Here is a 27,890-nt window from a genome sequence, read left to right as displayed (position 1 = left end):
AGGGGACCTTCCCGACCCAGAGATCAAATCCACGTCTCCTGGAGTGACAGGTGGATTCTTGGCTGCTGAACCACCAAGGAAGCCTAGCTTAACCATGTAGGGAGAAGAAAACTCCCTTGCTCAACCTGGAGGAGGAGCTCATAATGGAAGCATGACATCTACTTGAGAAAGACAAAGACGTTCTTCTCTCCCTCCCCACTTTTCCTTTGATTATAAAACTATACCGAGTTCTTGGGGTGTGGCATCCCCTTGCTGTCTGGCTTGTAAGCCTCACAAGAGCCTATCCCAGTATATCACTTCTTATCTATCACTTTGCCTCTCACTGAATTCTTTTCTGTGCTGAGACAGAAGGGACTGTGGTCCTGAAACTCTTTGCAGGCCCCAGAAATGACACCTAAACTTGATAGTTCTGTCTTCAGCCTGAGTTTCAGTTCTGTATTTTCTACCATGAACTCTTCATTCTGTGGTGCATCATCCAAAATGCAACAACTTCTGGTCAGCAGTATCATTATTTCTTTGGGCATAAATTCAGAGTCTTCCTGCTAGGTGTTATGATGGTAAGGAGTATGACCATCTTCTTTACCAGCCTTGGAGAGTGCTTGTTACAAAAGGCTAATTTTCAGTCTCTTTTCCCTGAAAGATAGAATCCTTGCCTCATCTCTTTTTTCCCCCAGCACTCCAAATACTATCATTTCATTTTTGCCCTGCTTTTTTTGCTTCCATTAGGGGGAAAAAAAAAGACTAATCTGATCAGTTCTGCCCTTTGTTTCTGCTCTACTAATTCTGCCAAGAAGATTTTTTCCAATAGGAGGCCAAAGAGAAGGGGAAAATTTGGTCCAGAGGAGGCTTGCCAGACTATTCATGAATTTGGTCATGGTGATGCTGTTAAAAACAGTTTAAAGCAATTCACCAGTTTACATTCTTCCCCTTTGTCCACTGCCTACCCTGTCCAAAGCCCAAAGCCCAAATTTCCTTTGTTGGACATTTAAGGAAGCATCCAAATTCTTAAAATTCTTTTTCTTGTTTTTTATGCAAGACAAACTTGTTGTTTCTGAAGCAGCCCTTTATATTTTCACTTTTGGGCTTTTTGAATATTTTTCTTGTGCCTGGAATATTCTCCTGTCTTAAATATATCACCCTTCAAAGCATAAGATATATCTGAAGGTCTCTGAAGCCTTTGTGCACTTCCTAGTATTCACTGAGCAATCCTGTTTTTCAACTCAGAGCACAGACTTGTTCCTTCACTTGGCGTTAACAAATTGCATAATTTATCTTTTTATGCTGTTTTCTTCATTGCTTGAGATTTTCTGTTATCCTTTGTCAAGCACACACTTTTACAACCAGAAACTTCACTATATTTTATTTGATAAAGATGAGTTCTTTATAAAGCCCGAATAAATCCCTGAAGATCATGTTAGCAATTAGATTAAATGAATTTAGTGACCACTATGTTTAAAAAAGATTACTTTCTAGTAGGTTAGAGGGTGGGAGAAGGGAAAGTTATGACTTTATCAGAAACTTCTTTGTTCACAAGGAACTAATCGCCTCCTGGGCGAAGAAGCTGTTCTTTACTTTTTGGGTTGAGTCAACTCACTTCTCACGTCCTGGCTCATTTCTGAGACGGCCATGCTTATGTGCCAAAAGGGCCAAAGTAGGTGAGTCTTTCAGTCCTGAATGCCGAATAAATAAAGATATTTTTAATGGGAATGAATACATTCATATAGAGACAAAATAAACCCACTCTAAAAGCCTAAGGCGTAACCATTCTCTACCCCCGTTCGTCTGAATGCTAACCACCAGTCTTTTATTCCTCCAACTAAAACACTGCATGCATCCCTCAACAAGCCCAAACTGTGCTGTTTTTAATCATACTTTTAAAAAACAAGCCTTGAAATAACTCATTTGTATACAACTCCAGCAGCAGGTAGTGCGGGCTTAATACATCGCACAGCTGTTAATTTTGGTTTCTCTTCTGGTAGCGGCACTTAGATAAGCATCTGCCTGAGTTTCCATCGCGGTCTGGAAGTGTAAACACACGAAATACAAAAATAACCAAGGAATAAAGAAGTCCCAAGTTTGGCGCCCAAACTAGGCGGCGGCGGGAAGGACCAGAGGTCGCCTCCACCCGCTGGGCACTCGCGAGCTGGTGCGTTCGCGCGCGCCCAGGACCGTTTCCTCGCTCCCGAAGCCTCACGCGTGCTCCGAAACCGCCCCCTTCGCGGAGGCCGCGGGGTCCAGCCCCGCCCCTACTGGGCGGAGGCGGCGGGGCCTTGGCGCGCGCGCGCGCGCTCAAAAGCCCGGATGGGCCGCGGCTTCCGGCGCGGGGTCCTCGGACGGCAGGGGGCGCGCATCCGGGGCACCTCGGCCAGCTCGGCAGGTTCGGGGGCCTTTGCGGCCCGGTCTGACTGAAAGGAAAATGGAGCAAAAAACCTAGTCTGAGGGGTAGCCCTCACCCCTCTGACCGAGGTCCTGCCGTTTTCACCGCCAGGAGCCTCTTTTTTTCTCCGGATCTACTGCGTTCAAGCGCCCTGCCAGCCAGGGCCCTGCGAGTGGAATGGTCGCCGAGGCCCGGGGCGTCGGGCTTCCGCGTGCCCGGTAACGGAAACTGGGGAGCTTCGGGGGATCCCGCCAACTCCGACTGCAGTCGCGGAAAACCCCAGTTAGTGAGCATCAGGTACCGGCGTGGAAGCGCGTGGGCATTTCGCGGTTTGCTCTGGGACTTGGGTCTCCCGGCCCGCTCTCGGCCCCGCGCGCAGCCTTTAGGTTTCGTGGTGGGGGGCGCGGGGCACGTGGGCTTGTAGAGGTTTTGTTGGAAGCTGGCGAGATTGTCGCCGCCCGGGAGGAGGGCGGGGTCTTAGGGCCGCGCTCCGAGCGGGCGGGGGGTTTGGGAGGGGGCTCCGCGGGCCTCCGGGGTAAAGGTCTTGTGTGCGGGGGTAGCTGCCGGGCTGCGGGCAGCTTCTTGACCCGGGATTGTAGTAATGACAGGTGTCTGTTCGGTAGCTTCTATTACCCAGGCGCTGAGTCTGGGCAAGATTGGACTGGTTCTGTGGGCAGGTTGACTCAGCTTTTCCCGATGGGCTGGTCAAGTTCGGACACGTTCCGAGTCTGCAGTAGAAGGAGCTAAGCCCTGACTTGTCTCCAGCCGGGGCTAGTTAAACCGTGCCTTTTCCCAGCTGTATTCTCTGGCTGCTTGGGAGAGAGAACCTGTAGTCACCTTACGTTTAGCACTTACTTTATGCTGATCCAGGTAAGGATCCACTTGCTAACGGCTTTACTTTTAGTAAAGGCCTTATTTGTCTCATTTCTATATGATTTTTGTCTTTTTTTTTTAAAACAGGTGTTTTATTATTTCAAGTTTTTATCGTGTGTTTTTTTTCCTACTCTTAGGCAAATGTGCAATACCAACATGTCTGTGTCTACTGATGGTGCTGTAAGCACCTCACAGATTCCAGCTTCGGAACAAGAGACCCTGGTTGGTATTTTTGTCCCCAGTGTAACTTTAACAAAAAGTTACTTTATGAGGTGATCTGCTAAATTCCATAGACCCTTCTTATAGCCTGGCTCTTTTAAGTGAAATTGTAGTCCATAGCTTAAATTCTGCCACTCAGCTATAACTGTGGAGCAGAAGTTAATTGTAAGCATCATTATTTATTTTTAGCTTTTTACCAAACTGAATTTAAAAGTCAGTTTCATTATCTTAAGTATGGATGGTGAAGTTAGGGTTTATGTGACTGATTTTTCTATTTTGACCTGTCAATATTTAACTTTGAAATGGTTTCTGAAAGTCACAGAAATAATTCATGCTTGTTGTAAAGATTTTAGACATTACAGAAAAGTATAAAGTAAAAACTGAAAATTCTGGTCTTTTGATCACATTTACTTTTTAGATCTTTTTGTATGTACATATCCACATATATATGTGTACATATGAGTTTTAATTATGTTCAGTTTATTTTGCTAAAATAGGATTTTATGTATATATATTGGGCAAATAACATGTGTCAATAAATAAAATCTATAGAATTCTTCTTTAACAGCTGTATGGTAATCCACAGCGTTTGTATACCATTTTAAAAATTTATGCCTTTAGTGAGAGTTTTTTTACATTGCTTTTAGTTTTTGAGTATTACAAATAGCACTTTGTTTATATATCTTAAGGCAAGTGTTATCTCTTTCTGCCAAAACTGAGTATTATCACTTTATTATTTCGCCATTGTTTTGACAAAGGAATTGTATTGTTTAAATTTGTATTTCCCTGATCTTTGGTGAGGTTGGGCATCTTGTCATTTGTTGAATTTGTGTCTTTTGGGATTTGCTTGGTCTTATTGGTATACTTTTCTTTTAGGCTTATTGGTTTTTCTTAATAATTTGTAGCTGTTCTCTGTTTTAAGTGTATTTGGTTTTTATCATTTATAAGTGTTAAAATTAACTTTGCTTATGTGGTCTTTAAAATTTGATTTCTGCTGACATTTGAATTTCATGGCATGCCTTGGACGAACTCTTCCCTCCCAAGATGATGCAAATATATTGCTGTATTTTCTTCTAGTGCTTTTTCTTTTCTTATCTAGAATTTTTTTTATGTGAGATTAAAGAATGGTATTTTTATAATTTTCTTATTAATGCATGTCTTTTAAGTCTTAAAAAGTTTATGGCTTTTCATTGCAGATTTTTCATTTTGCATTGTTTTATATAGTTTGAAATTAATATAACAATTTTAGCAAAACAACTGTGTTCTCTGGGAGAATTGATTCTTTAAATAACTTGAAAATAAAGCTCATGATGTAAGCACATGGGGGGAAAAAACTCATGATGAGAACAATTAATGATTCAATACATTTATTGTGTGTTTAAAATTTTTCAGTTATTAAATAATGTTCTGTTGATTAGCAGGAAACAGGCAGTTTTCTTAATCTAGTTTTGAGAATTAGATCCCAAACTGGGTTGCTGTCAGACTTCAAAGTTAGATAGGACTGGAGTAGACTGAAGGGAGGTGCGGAAGCACCAGCCTGTAGGGTGGTTGTGTAGCTGTGAAGATTTTGAAGATTTTAATATAGCAACAGACAGGGAGAAAGAACAAAAACACATTACATCCCTGCCCCGTTGCCGGTTATTTTCTCAATACAACTTGCAAAGCCTCTGGATCAGAGGCAGCAAACTACAGGCTATGAGCCAAATTTGGTCTGCTGCCTAATTTTGTGAATAGTTTTATTGAAATGCATCCACCTGCATTGGTTGCATATTATTTATGCTTCTGAGTCATACTGTCTGGTGAGAAAAGCTTTAGAATATTTACTGTCTGGCTCTTTAAAGAAAAAAATTGACCCTTTCATCTAGTTGGCTGGCTCTTTCAATACAGGTTGTTCATTGTGTTGGTCAATTTTGTGTTTGTGCAATATCCAGCACTGTCTGGTGCATGGCAGAAGCTCAAAAAATGCTTGTCAAGTAGATACGTGGAACGTAGCCAGCTAAAAGTCAGCCTGATACTATAGTAGGAGGAAAACGCTGGCTTGACATTGAGGGTTGTGAGTTGTAGTATTCAGATCTGCTCTTAATTATCCTTGTCAGCTTGGTTAAAGTTCCCTAACCTTCACGAACAGAAAGAAAAGGTTGGTAAAGGGACTCAGTGTAAATTAGATTTATTTTTTTCTCTCAGATTTTGTAATTTAGCTTACAGTAAGCTCGTTTGAGTATTCAGTTTACAGTTGAGCTTGTAAGGTAGTAAGCAGATGATAGAAATAGCTGGAGGGAAAAGAGTTAAGTTTCACTGCCTTGGTGTGAATGTTGATCACAGCTGATAATGTTTGAGGGTCCTCTGATTACTTGCATAATAATTCCGTGCCAGTATTTTTCTCCCCAAACAGTCCATGGTATTCAGTTTGCATAGTCTGTTACATTTAGTGAAGACATTATGACTGACTTTTTGGGGTCTAACCTTGTGAGGTTGCTAGACATTGTGTTTGCTACCCTTATTGAAATTCTTTATGGATGAGTTTCCTGCAGGTCTTATGGTTCTGGAATGATTTAAAAGTATAATAGCAACTCTTTGTTCTTTATAGGTTAGACCGAAACCATTGCTTTTGAAGTTGTTGAAGTCTGTTGGTGCACAGAAGGACACTTATACTATGAAAGAGGTATGCTGAACAAGTTTAAAAAAAAAAGTCTTCCTGGTTACATACAGCCATGGTGAAGAATTGGCCATATAGAGGAATTTTCAGTAAGCAGTAATATTAAGTATTGTGCTCATTTGGACTAGAATTTGAAGCTAAAAATCAGTTTATACTCGAATTTCATTTCTCAGCTGGGAACCTCGGACAAGGGGAAGCTCTGTAGGAGTTTTTTGCCTTTTTGTGCTGTTAACCCACTTGATGCACTAGTGTAAAGTCTTTTCAGATTGGTAATTCTTTCTCAGAATCATGTTTTTAAATGGATGAAATAAAATATATAGGATTACAGTGGGAAAATTACATTAAAATATAGTTAACAAAATAGTAAACAAGTTTGTGATACATGCTTTTTTGTGAACACTTTAATTCAGCAAAAGATCTAATAAATTAATTTGGAAGTTGTAAGTATAATTGGTCTTTTGAGATGTTTACATCAAGCATAGTATGATATGAGAAATGCTTGTGTTTTTTTTTATTGGTGACAAAATCACAGTTATTATTAATACTTTGTGATTTGTTGCCTGTATTCATAATTGAAGGAAAAGCTAAATTTCAGTTAAAAGGCAGTGAGAATAAAGATAGACAGTTTTTTTCCCACCCAAATTAATGGACCCCCTGAATTCTATCCAAGGAGCTTTTGGGCATCCATGGATCCCAGGTTAAGAACTTCTGCACTAGAGATACATGAGTACAGTATACTGATCTTTCTGGGATAGAGGTGAGCTAATTCGTGAACATGCATTCTATTTAATAGATAGATTTCAATGTGTTGTTCTCTAGCTTTGAATTTGTGCACAGAAGCATGCTTTTCACTGAGAGATCGGGCTGTCTTGGGCAAAATTTGATGTGAATGAAATGTGCCTCTTCCCCATCTCTCACAGTTTTTGGGGCTCAGATTACTTTAAAATACTGAAGTACCTTATCTATATCAGGATAGTGGGCAAGAAGAGATTTTAGATCCTTTTCATTTTTAGCCACCCCAGAAATTTTCTTACAAGATGTTTGGTAGAATGAGTCTAGGTTGTCCTCCTCCTTCCTTTCTCACTGTCTACCATTTCTGATCCACAGTCACATAGAAATATTCCTTTAAGTTTGAAACCTGCTTAGCCAATTAAGTCTGTAGATGGTGCTTGCAGGGAAGTACCAAGGTAAATGATGTTTTTAGGGATGTTAACTTGGGTCTGATCTTATGTTATTATATAATCAGTTAAGGAAACAAAAAAATATGACTTTAGAAATAAGGAGAAAATTGATCAAGACCATGATAAAGGCTTAAAATGCTTATGTTAGACCATGTAGAGTGATGTGTATGTTGTCTGACACAGTTTCCAGTTGTAGAATCTTTGTTCTGTGGTATGTGGCAGAGTAATGAAACCTGGTATGGAGTAGTAGAAAGAAAGAAACACTGGACCAAGAGTCAGAAGACCTGGTCAGTTTCTTTACTTCTCATATGGTTTATGAAATATCAGAAGAAAGAGAGCTTACTCCTAAAAGTACATTGTAAACTGTAAAATATTTAACCATATGTGTATGATACAGGGTGATTATTTGGTTACTTACTGTATACATTATTACATTGGTATCTTTGAGGGCTTATTTCATGCATTGAGCTCTCCCCAGCTGTTACATAGAGGTAATTAATTGGTCATTATCTTCCTCATCTGTGATGACCTCAGGTTATTGAGGTATATGGTATCCAGCACTATTTAGTAAATGACTCCAGGTCACTGCTATATTTTAATTGATGTTTTTGATTCTGCAGCTTTTTATTGTTATCATTGGTTTTGCATTTTGCTGCCTTTTACTTTCTTCCAAATAAGTAATACCTAGATGTCTGGGCAAAGGAGAAGTCTTTCCTCCCCCACCCCTGGCCAGAGACACGTTTTAAAGTTTAAGTAAATCAGAAACAGTGTTTCTACTTCTGTCAAATTAAAAGGAGAACATATAAAATCAGCTTTTTTAAGAGTATAGGATGGTTGTTATTTAGATGTGGTTATAGATGTGGTTGTTGGTTGTTTAACCCTCTTAAGATAAATGAGATGTTACTGAGTGTATTTGAAACTAACATTTAATTTTCTTTAATGCTCAGAAATCATATTTCTATTTCAGGTTATATTTTATCTTGGCCAGTATATCATGGCTAAACGATTATATGATGAAAAACAACAACATATTGTGTATTGTTCAAATGATCTTCTAGGGGATTTGTTTGGAGTGCCAAGCTTCTCTGTGAAGGAGCACAGGTAAGTCTTTAGTCTATAAAATGCCAACTGGGCAAACTTTTCAGTTCACCTCCGTCTTCACACCATTTTGTCAGAGAAAGTTGTTAGAATATGTGTAAAAGATAACTGAAGTTTAATTTCTTAGTATTACAGCATATTGTTTGAGAACCTGAGTTCTGGAATTTTACAGGCTTGGGTTTAAGACCTAGCTCAGTCATTTACTAGCAGTTAAATTAGGTAAATTGGGTTAAGCCTTAAGTTTCCCCTGAATATGAAGTAGGAATAATATAAATATCCTAGAGGTTATAAGGAAGCAGTGTGTTAAAAAAAAAAAAAGTGTTTGGCACATGGAAAGCATTTAAGTATTAGCTACAAGTTACTGTATATTAAAAAAAAATATTCTTGTAATCATTTCCAAAGACAATCTTTATATTATCTTGTGGTTAAAGGCTTAAATTTGAGCTCTAGTTACTTTGGAGATCTTTTTCTTTGTCATATACCATTGTGACCCTTAATCAGCTGCATTTAACCCAGGGTAACATTTCTAGAATTGTTCTACTGGGAATTGAAGACCCTTTTTTCAGTCATTCTTACTTTACATTTGGAATTCCTTTCATTTGGTTTAGGACAGTTAGTCTCTTTGCAGTGTCTTAATTAATGGGATGAATACTTTTCACCTGAAACATTTAACTGGCTTCTAGTATTTAAGGCTCAATAATATTATAGATAAAAAGATAATTAAGTTGGGATATTTATAACTTTAAAACAACTTCACACTTAAAAATATATATTCATTATTAAGATGAGAGAGAGAAAGCTAAGGACATTAAGAGAGAAAGCTAAGGACAGGGAAGAAGTGACTACAGTTTGTCACCAAAAGGTATTTTTACTCATCATTTTGATACTATGCACAGACATGTTTGAACTGTTGTGAATATATTTTATTTGATTTCATCTTGCTGTTAAACTAAGGTAAGCATCTTCCCACTGACAAACCGTTTATGTTTAATATTTTATTTTATATTTGGTCTTGGCATATAAGCTTTAATTTTATAAAATAAATAACTTGATAATTTTGCACTATATTAAATTTTGATAATGTTTGGAGCTGTAATTTCTGATACTGAAAGTACAGATTTAAAATTATTTTTGACTTGAAGTCTAATATGTTAAGGTTAAACACTTGTGAAACTACTGACTTGGGAATGAGATATGAATAGGAATATTGGTTTTTGTGAGTTTAAGGCGCTATATTATTAGTCCCAAGGATGAAAACAATTAGCTGGGATTGGCACTTTCCCCTTAACCTTGAGAATTAGAAATGTCTTGTGACCAATAAATGTTCTGTAAAATCATTAATTGATATAAAAAAAGAAGCACCATGACTTCATTGAGTATTGGCATAAGTGAATTGTTTCCTTATGTTCCAGGAGAGCAGAGATTTGTTTTTATTTCCTTCTTTGTTTTCCCCAGTTTCTAGAACAGTGACTAGTAGTCAGCCTGTATTAAATGACTGCATACTGTTTCATCTTTTAATTTTCAGATCAAGAAAGAAAATCCATTAGATGATTGATCCAAGGTTGATGAAAGTCAAAACTATAAATCAAGTTCCTATGTATTGGGTTTTACATAACCTACTATCTTTTTAAGGCAGTCTGCTTTTATGCCCAGAGCTAGATAATTTCTGTTTGAAAATAAGAATGTTAACCTGCCTTAGGTGTTCATACCAGTTTTTGTGGACTTCTGCTAAAGTCTAAACAGTGCATGTTTCAGGAAATGGAGATGGGAAATCTTTGATCTAGGGAGACCTTCGTGATTATTAAAAATGACTGTATGTAAATCAGTGTGCAGCTAATTATTTTGGTGCTTTTTAATGTCTAGGAGTTTATCAGTACTTGAATGTAATAATTTAAAATTTGGGTTGTAGTGTAATAGTTTATACTAATATACAGTTAAAAATCCTATTCAGCCCAGTTTAATATATTTTTATTTTAAAATTTACATCTTTTTTTCTCTATAAGGAAAATATATACAATGATCTACAGAAATTTGGTAGTAGTCAGTCAGCAAGGTAAGTTAATTTTGAATGCCATGAACCATATACTATAAAAATATCTTAAAGACATTTTGTGGATGTGCAGACATTTTATAATTGTGATTCTCTTTAAAAGTTGCTCTAATTGTATGTTTAATTATAGTCAGGGTGTGATAAATTTAACAGGAAGATATACATATGAACACAAATAACATAATGCTAAGTTTCTCGTGCACATTTGCACTATATCCTATTACATAAATTTAAACCTTGGGATGTGAGGTTAGAATTTATTTTGAAAGGTAGATAATTTCAAAAGATTCTGCATGGTAGACATATAATCTAACCTTGAAACATGTATTCAAAGACTTTGGGAAGTAATCCAGCTACCTAGGTAGGACCATTTGAATGGAAGGGCCCTTTTCTTGTGTGTTTTTTATAATAGACAAAGCTTTGTTTACCAGTTTTTTCAGGTGAGTGCCATTTTACTTCCCTTCCTTTAGATGTAGTTCTTAACTGGTTATGTTTGGGTTACATAACCTGTTGATAATCTGATGAAAGTGCTAGGTTCTTATTCCTTAAAGATAGACCTAAACATATAGAGTGATATTCTGGTAAATGTTTAACAGTCCAGTCTCCAGGGAAAGAGCCTTGATTTGTGGTTACTGGTTTTCATGATATAAATACTCTAACCTTGACCGTTTTCAACTACAAACATGGGGTTAGGAAGAAATGTACATTTGGCTTGGGAGTGCTGGTAGGAGCTGGCTCCAATATACCACAGACTTCTCAAAGTCCATTTTTGGTCTGTAATTAAGAACTGTTCTCAGAAGCTTGTTTACTTTCCAGAATGAACTGACCACCCCTTTGAGCTCCTATTGTTCTGTATTAGATTTTATTGTTATATTACTTTGTTACCTTACTTGCTTATACATTTGTGTCCTATTCTTCTATTCAGGTTTGCGATCTGCTTCACATAGTACAGTGTTTGGTAATAAGGTCTTCTGGTAAATGTGTTGAATTGAACACCTGTTCTTCCAAAGTTAGGATTTAAGACCCAGAAAAGGGCATCACCATCTTATTCTAGAATAGAAGTAATTATTAGGCTGGTAACTTGAGATTTTGTTTTACAGAGCACTTTTTGAAATCAAATGAAGGCAAATAAACAACTACAGTATCTGTTGTAGTATTTTCAGTTTTCTGAAGTATTATCCCTGATGTATTCATTCATTTAAATAAACCTTTGTTGATTGCTAGGAAAATTGTATTACTGAGATGGTAACCTGTATGTTATTTCGATTATGACTTTGTTTCAGGTTTTAGTTTACCTAATTAACTTCAGAACTCCTTTGTCATTGTTCTCAACCTTACTATACTTAGCACTTCCCTTTTATTATGTCTGTTTTATAACATTTCTTACACTAAAACAAAATGTAACCTATTCATTTGGACAACTTAAAATCAATATACCTTTACCCATAATACAAAAGAAAAACTTTTTAATGATAATGCATATCATTTCAAAATGTTAATACTCAGACCTGGCTTCACTGTTAAGGTGAAATGTTTCCAAGGGAGTAGTGAAGGGTATTTGATTATGATCTTTGGTGATTGTATATATTCCATATCTGAAATTTTGACTTGCACTGTGGGTCTATACATCCACATACAAACTAAACCTACCTACCTGAAAGTTACCCACTTCAGTTTGTTATTTTCCCATTCACATCTGTTCATCATCTGAAGTTTCTTCTTGGTGAATGATACACCACCCATTTATCCACCCAAGGTAGAATCTTGGAATCTTTCTGGACTCCTTTCTTCCTTGCCTTGTGTATTAGACACCAGGTTTCTGTTGGTTTTTACCTTTTTTACTTTCTCTGGAATTGGCCTTTTTTCCATGTCTTAGTTTAGGCTTTTCATGTATGTAATTGCAGTCGCTAACACTGGTTTCACTGCCCTGTGCTCTTCTATTTTGGCAGAGTGAGTTGTCACTCCTTTGCTTAAAGTGACCATTTAGGGGTTCCTCATTACTCGTTGGCCAAAATACTTGCTGTGAACTAGCAGATCAAGTTTATTTCTTAGGTTAAACTTTTTTAATGGTGAGTGGCTGCAGCAGTGCCTTAGGGAGGAATGTGAAGTATTAGCTGAGAAGGATGCAGTGATTTGCAATTGGTGGCATGCATACTGCTTGTTGATATCTTTGTGCTGTTTAGCAAGATATGCAGGATCCTTGATGATCCTGCTTACATTCCCATAGTAATGAGTACCTGTAGTTCTACAGCAAACACAGGTGGTTCACTTCTGGATGCTTTTTTCACACAGGGCTCCCTCAGTCTGAAATAGCCTTTCCCAGTTGTATTTCCACATATTCAATTATGAAACCTTTCCTAATTCTTTGTTACTCAGACCTTACCTTATCTCTGCCAAATAATCATTACTCCATACTCCCATCTTCTCCATTAGTTTACTTCTTTTAGTGTGTTTCTTGTACTTTATGAGGATTCTTATGTATCTTCTATATTAAAATGAATTATCTATTTACCTCTAGTATCCAGCACAGGATGGCACTTGGGAGACTACAGGTTCAATGTTGGTTGAAAGTTAAACCGTATGAGGAGTTTGTCCTAGATAGCATCTACTGCGTAGCCCTCCCTTTCCTAGTTTGTGATTCTTTGTTTTTATTTTCTATCGGAACCATCAGATTCAGGCACGTCTATGAGTGAAAACAGGTGTCACCTTGAAGGAGGGAGTAATCAAAAGGTAATACTGATACAAACTCATTCTACTATGATGTTTCTTGAAAATTGGGGAAGGTTGTTTAAAACGATGTTTTTTTAGCTTCCTGGTGTTATAAGTTGTGGGTTATTTTGTTTGTTTGTTTCTCCCTTGAATGCTTAGGATCTTGTGCAAGAGCTACAGGAAGAGAAACCTTCATCCTCAGATATGGTTTCTAGACCATCTACCTCATCTAGGAGGAGAGCAGTTAGTGAGACAGGTACATATGAATATTTAATTGGCACTTTCAAACTGCTTTTCGTTTTTTCATTTTTTACTGATACTAGTACATTTAGACTTAAATTGTGCTTTTTTTGGTTTATGTGAATGAATTTCTGAGGTTCTTATTTTTATACGATTTAGTTGGCTTAAAAATTGTTTTCTTAGCAACATGTTTCTGGTTGACTACCGCAGGCACAGTTTACTGTGTCCTGTATTTTATAGTTGGCTCTCTGCTAGTCAACATAATAGAGGACAAGGATTTAAACTGTTGTAGTCATCATTCTTAGTCACCTTAACAGTTAAAGTATTTGTTATTTCTAATAAATAAAACATAGCAATGAGTTTAAAAACAGAAAGTAGCATCTTAGAAATGAAGATGAGGTAAAAATAGCTGAGAGCATTTTTAACAGAGAAAAGAGTAGGGGGAGGAGGCTGTTACCCAGTGAAAGTCATAATAACTAAAACTGTGTATTTCAAGTGAAAAAAAAAGAATTTAGTAGATCACTGAGGTTATATAGATAAACTCAGGGTAGAGTTTTGTACATGAGGGCGAAGGGCAGAAAGTGCAGGGGATGTCTTACTAATAAATACATAGGACTAGAACAAATGGTTAGTTATTTGGGGCTGGGAGTGGGGTGGGGTGGGAATCAAATTACATCTGTACATTATGCCAAAATGAATACTCAATGAGTTTAAAAGATAAATTAAAAATTACAACATACTGACATAGATTCACTTTTAAAATTCTACTGTTAATATTTTTATTATATTAAAAGTTTCCAAAAATCAGTAAGAAAAATATTAAAAATCAAAATTGCAAATTTCATAGTAAATACAAATGACTAATAAATATGAGGAGGGATAGATTTTAGTGATTTAGCTTTATAGACAACAAAAAAAATGCAAAAAAGACGTCTTTTCTGGTCTTTCAAATTAGCAAAGATAATTTTTTTTTAAATTCTTGCTAACTTACATTGTTGACACTAATACACCGGTGGTACATCAGTTAGTATAAATTGGTTGACCTTTATGAATTATAAAAAGGCTTGGGGTCCTTAACATTATCACGGTTAACTCCACTTCTAGGAATCTCTCCTAAGGATATAGTCAGAAATTCAAAGATTATATGTAGAGATATTAAAGCATTATGCATAGTTGAAAACATACATGATGCCAGAGAATGTCATCACTGTAGTCCAGACCATTGTCATCTCTTACCTGGGCCACTGCAGCAGCTTCTGATTTTTTGTTTCTAGTTACTGCTGCTTCTGTCCTTTACCATAGTACCAAAAGGGATCATAAAAGGTAAACTGGATTGTGTTATGCCAGATCCCTGTTAGCTATTTTGAAGCTATTAACCTTCAAATAAAACCCACACTTTTACATTGGCTTGCAAGGCCTGATCTATTTTTATTCTGGTTTTTGGCCTTTTCCCCTACCTTCATTGTGTTTCAGCTGCATTGATTGTTTGGTTCTCAAACAAGTCAAAATTCTTTCCAGCTTGCACCAGTTTTTTTCCTTCAGAAATTCTGTCTCAGCCTTGCAAGACCCAACTCCTCATTTTTAAATTTTTGCTTAGTTATTACTCTGTCAGAGAGGCTGCCTCTAACCACCCAGAAAAGTAGATCCCTTTTTGTTACTCTTTTCCTTGGGACCCACTTGTTTTCCTTGATAGCGTGTAAATGGTTGTGTTTTGGTTGCCCTGATGTTTGAATGTAAACCTCCTCTGGTGGTAGGGATGATGGCTGACTTCACTTTTACACCCACTGCCTAGCACTGTGCCAGACAGAAGCCAGTGCTCAGATTTGTGGACTAAAATAGTTCAGTTATGATGAACATACATTATGGACACTATATTCTCAGGCATTAAAAGTAATGTAAAAGAATATTTAAGAGAAAACAGCTCCTAGTGGTCCTTTTTTAGTGGTTCTGCAGTTCTATTTTAGTGGTGAGGAGTTGATGCTTTCATTGCTAGGGCCTGGGTTGGATCACTGGTTGGGAAACTGAGATTCTGCAAGTCATGCAGTGCAGCCAAAAAAAATTAGAAAACAATCCCAAATTACACATACAGTGAGATATAGGTATGTTTAAGAAGAAATAAATTTTTTAAATGACAGCTGGAAAATTAATAAAGTGTTAATAGTAGTTATCTCAATAGTAATATTACAGATGATTTACCTTTAAATTTCTATTTCTCAAGAGATTTCTACAATAAGTAATATAATACTTTGATAATCAGAAAAAGCCCCAAAGGTTATTTTTTTTTTTTTTCCCCAAAGGTTATTTTTTAAGAGAGTTAAAAAAAATATTCTGGACTTTAAAAAAATATGGATCAACAGCATGGTTTTAGCCTTCTAGCCCACATCTTTCAGTCAAGGTCACCTTTTCTAATAGTATAAACATGATTAAGAACTTCTGTCAGAAACTTGTGATCTTAGAGGATATAAATGTGTTTTGGGAAATCAGAGGAAGAAGAGATTACTTCTGACCAGGAAGGTCAAGAGAGGGAAATGGAATGAGCAGAGGTATGAGTTGTACCTGTTTCACGCATACAGAATAGGATTATATTTTATTAAATCTCATAATCCTTTTAGGTACTTAACATGTAAGGCTGCAGTGAGTACCCTTGCACATGTGTTTTTAAATGATTGTGCAGGTATTATCTATGATAGAAAAACTGCCATAAAATGTTACACTGTTTTGGATTTTTACCAGTAGTGTATAAAAAGACCTTTCTCCCAAATCTCTCGAGACTGCTTCTCATTTTGGTTTTTGTCATTCTCATGGCTGGAAAATGGTATCTCATTTCAGTTTGCATTTCTTTGATCACTAGAACGTAAGCCATTTTTTCATGTTTATTAGTCATTTTGTTTTATGAATTGAACTGTCCTTTGACTTTTTAAAAATTTTGTCTTTTACTTGATTGGCAGGAGGACTTTGTGTAAATGGATATTAACCATTTTCTAATATATATTGCAGTTCCTTTTTAGTCTGACATTGCCTTTTCATTTTTATTTATTGTATTTTATATTGTTACTGAGTTTTAATTAACATAACCTAATCTTGATAATCTTTTTCTTGAGAGCTTTGTAGTGTTACATTATACTTTCCCACCCTTCCCATTCTTATATAAAAGTAGTTGGATGGTTTTGTTCTTTGTGTTTGATTTTTTAATCCACTTGGAGTTTATTTTTATGTCTGGTATGAGGTAGGACTCTCATTTATATTCCTGACAGATTTGGTGACATGCTGAGTTTAAGTTAATTTCTTATTTAAAATAAAATGGATCAGGGACTTTCTTGGTGGTCCAGTGATTAAGACTATGAGCTTCCACTGCGGGGAGTACAGGTTTGATTCCTGGTCAAGGAACTAAGTTCGTGTGTGTCACCTGGCCCAGTAGATAAATAAATAAGCCACATGGCCAAATAAGTAATAAATGGACCAATTTTGCTAATTGTGATTCCTGTTAAAAATATTGGGTACTAAGGAAACTGAAACATTAAGAATACCTTCTAGGTAAATTAAATAATTTCAAAATCTTTTAAAGTTTGACAGAAAAATTCTAAGACTGGTTAGTAAAAACTCTAGATGGATTAAATTAATTGTCACTGGATAAAGTTCTGAAACAAGCTTTAAAAGTTTTTTTAAAATGTAGTGTTCTGCCATCAGTTGGACAGATCCAGTAGGAGTGTTGACTTTTGAAGCATTCATTATTTTTCTGTTTAATTTCATTGAAGCAGTTTTAGTACAGATAGGTAACTTAAGACACTCAATGTTTAAATAAATTACAGTATAGCAACTTACTTGTTTCTCTTTACATATTTAGAAGAAAATTCAGATGAATTCCCTGGTGACCGACAGAGAAAGCGCCACAAGTCTGACAGTCTTCCGCTCTCCTTTGACGAAAGCCTTGCTCTGTGTGTGATACGGGAGATATGCTGCGAGAGAAGCAGTAGCAGTGAGTCGACGGGGACGCCGTCAAACCCGGTAACCCCTCAAGTCCGGCTCTGGCATTCCTGATAGGCATTCGGGCAGGGTGTTCATGTATGGCGTGTGATTGCTGCTCTGCGCTTGGTAAATTTTTTTTCTTTCAAATGAAACTATAGATCTTCCCTACTCCTAACCCAGGTTTGGCGAAAAAGGTGGAAGATAATGGAGTTGCACTGGAGTGCGTTGCTAAAATTGGTACCAATGTTAATAGTTTCTAATGTCACCCTACATATTGGAGAATCCGTGGGCCGCTGCACCAAAGATAATCTTAGAATTCTAAACAATTTTGTCTTGAGTATTTATAGTAAAAACACCTTATCACAGCTCTCAGCTGTAATTTGATCTTCACATTTGCCATATGTAGGTCTAGACATCAGGGAAAGTATTTACTAAGGCCATGAAATATTTGTATATTATTGCATGGATGATGGGAAAATATCAGTACTTTTTGATTACTGATAGAATAATTCCAAAGTATTAGCCAGCATTAGTGTTTTTAAGATACCACTGAAGGAGGGTTTGTAAAGAAGTTTTTGCCAACAGGAACACTTAACAAATGGAATATTTTCTTGTCATTATACATTTGTCTTTAAAATGAAATTAAAATTGGAATCTTTATTTGTGATATGGCAATGTCTCATGGCCATTCTGTATATTAGTGATCGTTTTATAGTTTTATAGAATATAAGAACTGAACCAATTATTATAGTAATCATGTTCTTTTTATGTATTCTTGTAACTTTATTATCTTTGAATTTTTTTCTTCTAAAGCAGGGATTTTATTGATAGAGATGCACCCTCTAGATTTAATGTTCAGTAGAGCTGTTACTTGTATAGGCCACTAGATGGCATGATGAACTCTCCTCCAAGAGCAAGTTCTTCATTAGGTAGATATTTGTGCCTTTTCTGTGACAGGTTTCTTTTGGCAGTAATGATACAGTAGTAGTCAAGGTAGATATGATCCTTGCCCTTGTTGGGAGATAGGTCATCAGCAATCAAACAAATAATTTAAACAGTCAATAAATGCTGTGAGAGAAGAAATAGATTCTTGAGAGCAAATATGTGTGATTTAAAAATTGAATCCACCCTGGTAGCTCAGACGGTAAAGCGTCTGCTTACAATGCAGGAGACCGGGTTCAATCCCTGGGTTGGGAAGATCCCCTGGAGAAGGAATTGGCAACCCACTCGAGTATTCATGCCTGGAAAATCCCATAGACCGAGGAGCCTGGTAGGCTACAGTCCATGGGTTCACAAAGAGTCTGACACGACTGAGTGACTTCACTTCACTCACTTAAATTAAACTTGATGTGTCACAAACTTCATGTTTGGATGATTTTATTCCTTACAGATGGTTTTAATACAATAACTATGCCCCATTTAAACTTACAGTCTTTGTTAAAGTTGTTTCAGAATTCTGGCTAAGTGATATTAAAAGGTTTTGTTCATTCTACCCAGAATACTGCCTTGTAACCAAAGCAGTGTAGAGGGTACTTTTTTTGTTAGTCCTATTCTATGCTCTCTTCTAAAAATCCTCTTTATTAAAATAAAGTTGTGTTGTTTTTCAGGTGAAGTCCCGAGTTGCGAAAGCTTTTGGTTGGGTTGATTTTTTTTCTTTCCCTCTTCATTTTGGCTCATCTCACATGAGGTGGTTGTCTGGTGTTGGCATTCATCAGTTTGTGAAGGGAGCTAAAGGAAAGTGCCTTTGCTTCCCATCTTTTTTTTCTTTTGAGTTCAATATATTGGAACTAAGGGCTGTATTCTAGGCTCTATACTAGGCAAATACCATATTTTGTCACCTGAGCAACCTCAAACTCCATTTATAGATGGGAAAACTAAGACTTGGGGTTTCAAATAACTTTAGATCACATAACTAATAATTGTCACAATCGAGATTCAAAAAAACAGATTTTAATATTTTTCCAGATCAAGACTGTCTGATGCTGTTTTAAATACACAGTGTTTAAAAGTTTCTACGTTTTTGTTTTATGAACATCAGGTGAAACTTTTGAAAACTGCCTTAAATTTTGCTTTCTTCATAGAACCCCTTAGGTAGGCATGGGCCAACTTTTTCTGTGAAAGGATGGATAGTTACTGTATTCTGATTTGACTTAAGATTTTAGTGTGATTGTTAATAGAGGACCCCCTCACTTTTTTTTTAGGAATTAGAACTGCAATTTGAATGTTACTTTTAGTATTTTCCTAACATGATTTAAAATATTTTAGTCTTTTGACCTTAGTGGTTATAAAATAATATACCTTGTTTTTATAAATGATTAGTGATCATTTAATCCAAACTCATGTTTCGTGGATGAAATCGTTGTGGCGTTTACAAATTGAATGTGTCTAAGCTTAAAGGCACTTAATGACAAATCTAAAATAAGAATGTATGTATCCTGACTACTAGACCAAAGTACTTTTTCTGTTTCTAGCTTCTGCTTTATGTATGTTCTTACCCTTAGCTACTGATGGCAAATATTACAGGACTGAAGGTCTTAGTTTCTTATACTGTTAATCAGAATTTTAAAATAGGAATCACATGAGCAGATACAAAATTTTTAAAATAAATTTTAAAAATTATATATGAAAGCTCTTCCAAAGAAATTCTCAAAGTTCATTAAATATAAATCATAATTATTGTATGTGTTATAACTACTAGCATCAAGATATAAAGATGATTAGAAATTGTCTTAACTCTTAAAGTATGTGTAATTCAGATAAACATGCATGCAAAATTATGTTTTGTATAATTTGTGTGTGAAAATAATATATGAGTTATTAAAGGTGGGAGTGTTTTTTTAGTTACAGTATTGACAAAGCCTTTGGCAGAAAAGAATGAGCAGGGTTTGAAAACTCAAGTCATTCCAGTTAGGGAGGAATTGTGTGGAAGTTGAAGTTTGGTCTAGAAAATAATCCGGATCTGGCTAATTTTTCATATTTAGTGAAGGGGAAGCAGTGTGTTTAGTTGGAGAAAATATGAAAATGTTAATATAGATGTTACTGTATGTACCTTGAATGCCAAGGGAATTTGGCCTTTTTCTTAAATGGAGTTTTGAACAGAGAAAATATTTATGTAGTCGTAACTCAGAAGCTTAACCTAGTGTAGAATGGGACTGAGGGGAAATTCGGTGCACAGAGGATGAGTTAAGAAGCTGTTACAGGTAATGTCCGTTAAGTCATCTTTTTCTTGCCCCTGATTCTAGGATCTGGATGCTGGTGTAAGTGAACATTCAGGTGATTGGTTGGATCAGGATTCAGTTTCAGATCAATTCAGTGTAGAATTTGAAGTTGAGTCTCTTGATTCAGAAGATTATAGCCTTAGTGAAGAAGGACAAGAACTCTCAGATGAAGATGATGAGGTAGTTTTTTTCTTTTCTCTGATTATATTCTAAAATTCTTATATATGTTCCATATTCATTAGCTGAGATTAAAATAATGTTATCAGATTGCACATCACAATTTTTGACTCTTGATTTATTCAAACTAGAATATTGGTTTGTGGACTTGAGGCTTTGTAATTCCTTGTTGTCTTATTTATATTTTTAAAAATACAGTGTCAAGAAATCAGTAGGCCTTAATGAACATTATAATAGTCTGCTCCTTTTAAAATTAATCCATTTCTCCTTTTTTCACTGTTAATTTACTTTTTATAAAAATAAAGCATGCAATTAAAGTCACATACTACCACCAGATCTGTTTCCTAGAAATGACCAGCTTGAACATTTCTAGCTATTTCACTGTTACTTAATACTTGCATATTTATAAAACAAAACTGCTTGTATTGAAGTTTTTACTTTATTCATTTTAAATATCCTCTGTGTTGACTTTCTGTAGTAGTGGGTGAGGATTTTATTGTCCTCTATTTCTCTCCCTTTGTATTCACTCATTCCATGTGACCTTTGTCTCAGATTTCTCATATATAGCACAGTTGGACCACAGGTTCCACATCTGCAGATTCAACCAAGTGTAGCTTGGAAATATTCAAGTTAAAAAAAAAGATTTCCAGAAAGTTTCAAAATGCAAAACGTGAATTTGCTGTGACCCATCAACTGTTTACATAGCATTCACGTTGCATTTACAACTTTTTACATAATACTTACATTGTATTAAGTATTATAAACAATCTAGAAATGATTATATTATAGAGGAGAATGTGCATAGGTAGTATGCAAATACTGTGCAGTCTTACACAAGGGACTTAGGTGTCTGCAGATTTAGGTATCCTCAGAGGGTCCTGGAACCAGTCTTCCCATAGATACAGAGGGACGACTGTAGTCCATATTGTTTGTTTGGGACTTAACCACTGACAGGTCTTACTGGTTGAAGAAGAAAGGTGGTGAATCGATGCTAATGTTGTTTTGTTTGTTTTAGGTATATCGAGTTACTGTGTATCAGGCAGGCGAGAGTGATACAGATTCATTTGAGGAAGATCCTGAAATTTCCTTAGCTGTAAGTATACATTTATTTTTTTCAAGGAATCAAAAAATAGCTTTGAGATCAAGATTTAAAAAAATATATCTAGTCTCCTACTTCTTGACATAACTTTTATAAACAAAATTGTGAAGTTTTAATGACTTTGGAAGTATTTTTGTTCTTTTATTGGATTGGAATCTGTTGCTACTCTTTTTAGTTTTTTTGTGTGTGCTGGAATTTGAACTTTTAAAGAACTGTATTATGGAAGATTTTGAGTATATGTAGCATAGAGAATAGTGCAGTGTATCTCCTTTATACTTATCATTCAGTTCTAACATTTACCGACATTTTGCCAGTCTTACCAAATATAAATATTTTCATATTAATTTGTATTAGAAAAGACAGGATTTTCTATTAAAGAAATTTGGACTTAAACATTTACATTATGCCTCAGAGTTCTTGAGGTATTGAATGTGTATTTTTTTAATTAAATATTGTTGTTTAATTTTTGTTTTTAATATTGCCTTTTATTTAGGTAGGAAATCTCATTTTTCTCTTTTCTGAGATAGAAACAATTACTAATTATCCAGTTAAAGCGAAAGAGAAATTGTAAAATTTTAGGAAAATACTATACTGTATTAGAAAATAATTCATGTAATTAATTGATTCATTTGATGTCAGGTTGAATTAAATATTTTAGACATAGGTCTTAATTTATCGAACTCCTGAAGTGTGTGTACTCAGTCATGTCCGGCTCTTTGTGACTGCGTGGACTGTAGCCTGCCAGGCTTCTCTGTCCATGGGATTTCCTAGGTAAAGAATATTGGAGTGGGTTGCTGATTCCTTCCTCCCGTATTATAAGACCTTTGTCTTTGGTTTGATCATTTAGTAGAGCGCTGCTTTTACAACTTGAAAGAACCAGTGTGGAAGGATGATTGGTCTCGACCTTTATTGCTAATATCTTATGTCATTTGTCAGGCAACTTAAAAATGGTATATTATTCATGGCAAGATAAACAGGACCTCTATGGCAAGTTTTACATGTACAGTGTTTCAAGCAAGAACAGTGCTTCTGTTAAGGCAGGGAGATGAGGATAGTTCACTGAAGAGGCTTGTGATGTGGAGTTTGTTACCCATATTGCATCATGGGTGGAAAGATTTGGGAAATAAAGTTGAAATAAAGATGAAGCAGTGAGCAGTTACAGAGATGAGAACCCAGAAGAGGATAGATAAGTAAGGGCATGCGTTTTGGCTAGTGACAAGGATGGCAGAGTTCAGCTAGTGGTGATTGCTGAGAACGTTTAGCATTTCCTTTGTGGGTGAAGTTAGGGAACACCCATTTGAGCCCTGGTTTTATAGAACTTCTAAAAGGGATTTAATCAATGGCAAACTGGATAATAGTTTTGTCTAGATGGATATGGTGAACTCTGGGCGAAGTATCAGATTTGAGCTTTTAAGGGAGTAGAGTGGGTATAGGCCTCTACAGAGAAGATCTCATAGCATAGCGCTTGGCTTAAACTAAATGAGGTGGTGCAGTGGTAAAGAATCTGCCTGCCAGTGCAGGAGACGGAAGAGATGTGGGTTCGATCCCTGGGTTGGTAAGCTCCCCTGGAGTAGGAAATGGCAACTTGCTCCAGTGTTCTTGCCTGGAAAACTCCATGGACAGAGGAGTCTGGTGGGCGACATACAGTCCGTGGCGTTACAGTGAGTTGGACACAACTGAGCACACACACACTGTATGTCCGTTTCTTAGGGATTCCCAGGTGGGTCCTGCCAGTGCAGGAGATGTGAGATTGACCCCTGGGTCAGGAAGATCCCCTGGAAGAGAAAATGGCAATCCAAGTATTCTTGCCTTGAAAATCCCATGGACAGAGGAGCCTGATGGGCAATAGTCCATGAGGTTGCAGAGTTGGACATGACTGAGCACACACACTAAATGAACCAACCGTATCTGTAACTTTATAGGTACATGTTAAGGTCATGGTGAATACGGTTTTCATTTTAGAATTTTTCAGCATAGTTTGGCTGGAAAAAATAGGTATTTACAAAATCATGTTTGAGGAAAGACTTACTGTTTTATATAAAACATGAAATGCTGAAATTTGAGTTGTATGATAAACATTTTGCCTTAGACATATTGAACAAGTTGCTAGCATTGCTGGATTGGTTATTGAAGGGTTATAGAAGCTAACTCTCTTGTTTCCTTGAAGGACTATTGGAAGTGTACTTCGTGCAATGAAATGAATCCTCCCCTTCCACCTCATTGCAACAGATGTTGGGCCCTTCGTGAAAACTGGCTTCCTGAAGATAAAGGAAAAGATAAAGGGAAAATGTCTGAGAAAGCCAAACCAGGAGACTTGATGCAAGAAGAAGAGGGCTTTGATGTCCCTGACTGTAAGAAATCTACGGTCAGTGATTCTAGAGAATCATGTGTTGAAGAAAATGATGATAGAATCACACAAGCCTCTCTTTCTCAAGAAAGTGAGGACTATTCTCAACCATCGACTTCTAATAGCATCATTTACAGTAGCCAAGAAGATGTCAAAGAGTTTGAGAGAGAAGAAGCACAAGACAAAGAAGAAAGCGTGGAGTCTAGTTTTCCCCTTAATGCCATTGAACCTTGTGTAATTTGCCAGGGTCGACCTAAAAATGGTTGCATCGTCCATGGCAAAACAGGACATCTTATGGCATGCTTTACATGTGCAAAGAAGTTAAAAAAAAGGAATAAGCCCTGTCCAGTATGTAGGCAACCCATTCAAATGATTGTGCTAACTTATTTCCCCTAGTTGACTACCTGTAAAAACAGAATTATATATTATAAGCCTAAAAATTTAGATGTGAAATTTATTTTTTTAGCTGTATCAAAGCAAGAAAATACTTTACATGCAGATTTCTTCCCAATAGTGATTATTCCTTTTAGGAAAATGACTATTCTGTTGCTATTTTATATTTGGCTTTCAGTGTAACTTAGATTGGATTTAGTACCTTTCATGTAAAAAAAAAAGTTCCTGTGAAAGATTTAATATTTAAATTTTAGATACTCTTAAAGCTTCCAATCCTTCGTTTCTGTAGTCTTTCAGAGACGCTTAAAATACTGTAAGTCTCTTACATACGATGATTTGGAACCTTTAAGTTGTGAATTTGCTTCTTTTTTTTTTTTTTTAAGTTGTGAACTTTCAAAGATGCAGACCCGCACTTGGACATTCAGCCACTGAGCTCACGAGTCTTTTGTGTGTCGCCGTACGCGTGCACCCTCTGCGGCTGGTGCTTCTGTGTACTGTACACGACTGTGCGGAGCACAGTAGTACAGTGTTTTTTTATTTAAACCTCGGGATGTCCAGAAGCAAGTGTTAGAGCTGGGGTGATGTAGCTGTTACTGCTGAGAAGCCCCAAGTGAGGGGAAGGAAGTGGCAACCCAGTCCAGTAATCGTGCCTGGAAAACCCCATGGACAGAGGAGCCTGGCAGGCTCCACAGTCCATGGGGTTGCAAGAGTCACACCCGACTTAGCAACTAAACCATCCACCACTACAAAGGGGATATGTCTCATAGTGTCTACAAAGGTTATTTGCCCTATGCAGCAGGAGTAGCTAGTTTTTTTGGGGGAGGGTGGGAGTCAAGGAAGACTTGGGGTTATTTTTTCATTTTATACTTACCCATAATGACCACTGTTTTGACCAGTCCTGTTAAACCACGAAAATGAATAAAACACTCTAAGTTTCATATGGCCAAGTTAAAGAAAGTACTGAGTGGTAACCGTGGACGTGAAAGTGAAAACAGTCGAGAGAGTGGACTGACATGAGGGAAAAAGTAGCTGAAGAACCAGAGAGGTTCCCAACACAGGAAGCAGCACGGGGCTTTTCCGTGAGGAGGCGCCGTCCGCTCTTGAGGCCCAGGAGCTAAATGCAGACCAGCACACGAGGCGAGAAGGTTGCCGCTGCCGTTCAGAACGCACTCCAGCGTCACCGTGTCCTTTTATGAGGAGGAAAAGCAGCTGCCACCGAGACATTCCTGGGTGGTTCTTCCGAGAGGGTAGACAGAAGTGAGCCCAGTAGGGAACCCGAGCCTGCCGTCAGCGTCAGGCGTGGGTGCAACGGCAGCTTGCTTCTCTCCTGTTGCTGGCCGTCCTTCGGCTCGACCGGCTCCCGCCCCCTCTCCCTCCAGTCAGTGACTCTCCTTGCCTAGTCACTTGCTGCCAGTCCTGGGTACCGTCTGAAGTGTAACGGTATAGTCTGCTGTTGTAGTTTTTTAAGGTACTGCTCTGTAAGATGAAAAGGATTTTATTTTTTGTTTTTGTTTTTGATGTATTATTTGCGTGAAAAGGATTATAAACGTATTACAATATAGTGCTATGTAGCCAGTTGTGTTAGTTGGGTACCTAGGCTAACTCAGTTGAACTAAGGAACATATTGGACTTAACAAATGTGCTCTTAGAACTTGTTTGTATGTAGGGGCCTTACTGCACTCTTTCTAGATGAAAGAAATACTGGTGCTGCGTAAGTACAACTTACATATTACTCACTCTCCAGTCTCTTTGACACGGTCGAGGGTAGAATAAACAGAAGACTTTGTGTTTATACCAGCTGAAAATGTCATAACCTCTCTAAATTGTCCAAAAATTATACATTATTTTAAGAATGACAGAATCAGAACAAAATTCTAAAATAACTCTCAAACTGTATAGAGTAACATCTTGATTTATATTAAATCTTCAACAGACTAGTGAAAGTAACTTTGATTTACAAGGTCCCAGTGGTTTTCTCCTATATATGATAGTTGTACATAATCGAGTGAGGATAACAAAATCAACTGAACTGTGAGTTTAGGGTAGAACTGAGGGATAGTTTGTACAGCAGTTACAGAGCGTGGTATTAAACTTTAAAAATAACTCCCCTTCACACACACATACGACTTACCCATGTGTAGACAGGTAGGGAATGGCTGAATGGATCAGTACTTTAGCCAGAGTGTTCCTCAAATAGAGTAAAGCTTAATTTGGGGTTTATAATACATAAGCTAGGACTAAGTAGGATTGATCTCTGAGGAGAAAAAGATTATGAATACTGTATAGTCTTCTCCGTAGCTGTGAGTTCCACATCCATGAATTTTAACTTGGTTGGGAAATAGGAAAAAGATTCCAGAAAGTTTCAAAAAAAAAACTTGAATTTGTTGTACACTTTCAACTACATAGCCTTTGTGTTATATTAGGTGTTATAAATAATCTAGAGATTTAAAAGTATATGGGAGAAGGAGAACTTTTGCAAAAGTTATGTGCAAAACCATAGTAGTTTTTTTTTTTTTTTTTTTGCTTTTGTGGTGTGTTTTTTTTTTTTTTTTTTTTTTAACCATAGTATTTTATATAAGGGATTTGAGCTGTTTCAGATTTTGGTATCCCAGGGATCGGGGGGAATCTTAGAACCAATCCCCTGTGGATACTAAAGGACAGCTGTACATTCAGGATGTATTAGTCAAAAAGTATGGTATTTACAAAACATTCGAACTGTTGCAAATAATTTCATTCAACATACATTAACATACATGCATTACTAATGCAGTCTAGATTGTCTAAATATTTTGATGTAACATGTATTTATTGATTTACAAATAAAAGATCTACTAAGTGCTTAAGAATTGTTTAAAAAATGTGGTTATTGGCTCTTATAAGCAGTTTTCCCATAATGAGTTTTTTATTCCAGTTTTATTGAGATATAATGGATATAATGGACCTTGGAAGGACTGATGTTGAAGCTAAAACTCCAGTACTTTGGCCACCTCATGTGAAGAGTTGACTCATTGGAAAAGACCCTGATGCTGGGAGGGATTGGGGGCGTGAGGAGAAGGGGACGACAGAGGATGAGATCACTGGATGGCATCACCTACTCGATGGACATGGGTTTGTGTAAGCTCCAGGAGTTGGTGATGGACAGGGAGGCCTGGCGTGCTGCGATTCTGGGGTTGCAAAAAGTCTGACACGACTGAGCAACTGAGCTGAATGGACATACATTACTCTGCTGTAAGATATTACAGCATAATGATTTGACTTATTAATAACATTAAATGATTATTACAGTA

The 27,890-nt window shown here is 36.8% G+C and overlaps 1 protein-coding gene across 4 annotated transcripts; it reads left to right on the top strand.

Annotated features, from left to right (window-relative positions):
* Nucleotides 1-2,316: 2,316 nt before the first annotated feature.
* Nucleotides 2,317-27,890, top strand: MDM2 (MDM2 proto-oncogene). Of its 4 annotated transcripts, none has more exons than XM_061130426.1 (11): nt 2,317-2,674; nt 3,388-3,472; nt 6,057-6,131; nt 8,274-8,407; nt 10,408-10,457; nt 13,126-13,184; nt 13,323-13,419; nt 17,248-17,408; nt 20,612-20,767; nt 21,780-21,857; nt 24,031-27,890. In XM_061130426.1, the coding sequence occupies exons 2-11, from the start codon at nt 3,392-3,394 to the stop codon at nt 24,604-24,606; spliced, it is 1,467 nt and encodes a 488-aa protein (XP_060986409.1). In that variant the 5' UTR covers nt 2,317-2,674; nt 3,388-3,391; the 3' UTR covers nt 24,607-27,890. The 4 variants fall into 4 exon arrangements, with proteins under 4 accessions (XP_060986409.1, XP_060986433.1, XP_060986425.1 ...); XM_061130432.1 differs by lacking the exon at nt 2,317-2,674 and adding an exon at nt 3,111-3,247; XM_061130450.1 differs by lacking the exon at nt 3,388-3,472.

Source organism: Dama dama, chromosome 3, assembly GCF_033118175.1.
Source record: "Dama dama isolate Ldn47 chromosome 3, ASM3311817v1, whole genome shotgun sequence".
Classification (NCBI taxonomy): Eukaryota; Metazoa; Chordata; class Mammalia; order Artiodactyla; family Cervidae; genus Dama; species Dama dama.
The sequence above is the reverse complement of the archived record's forward strand: the minus strand, read 5'-3'. Positions and strand labels throughout refer to the sequence as shown.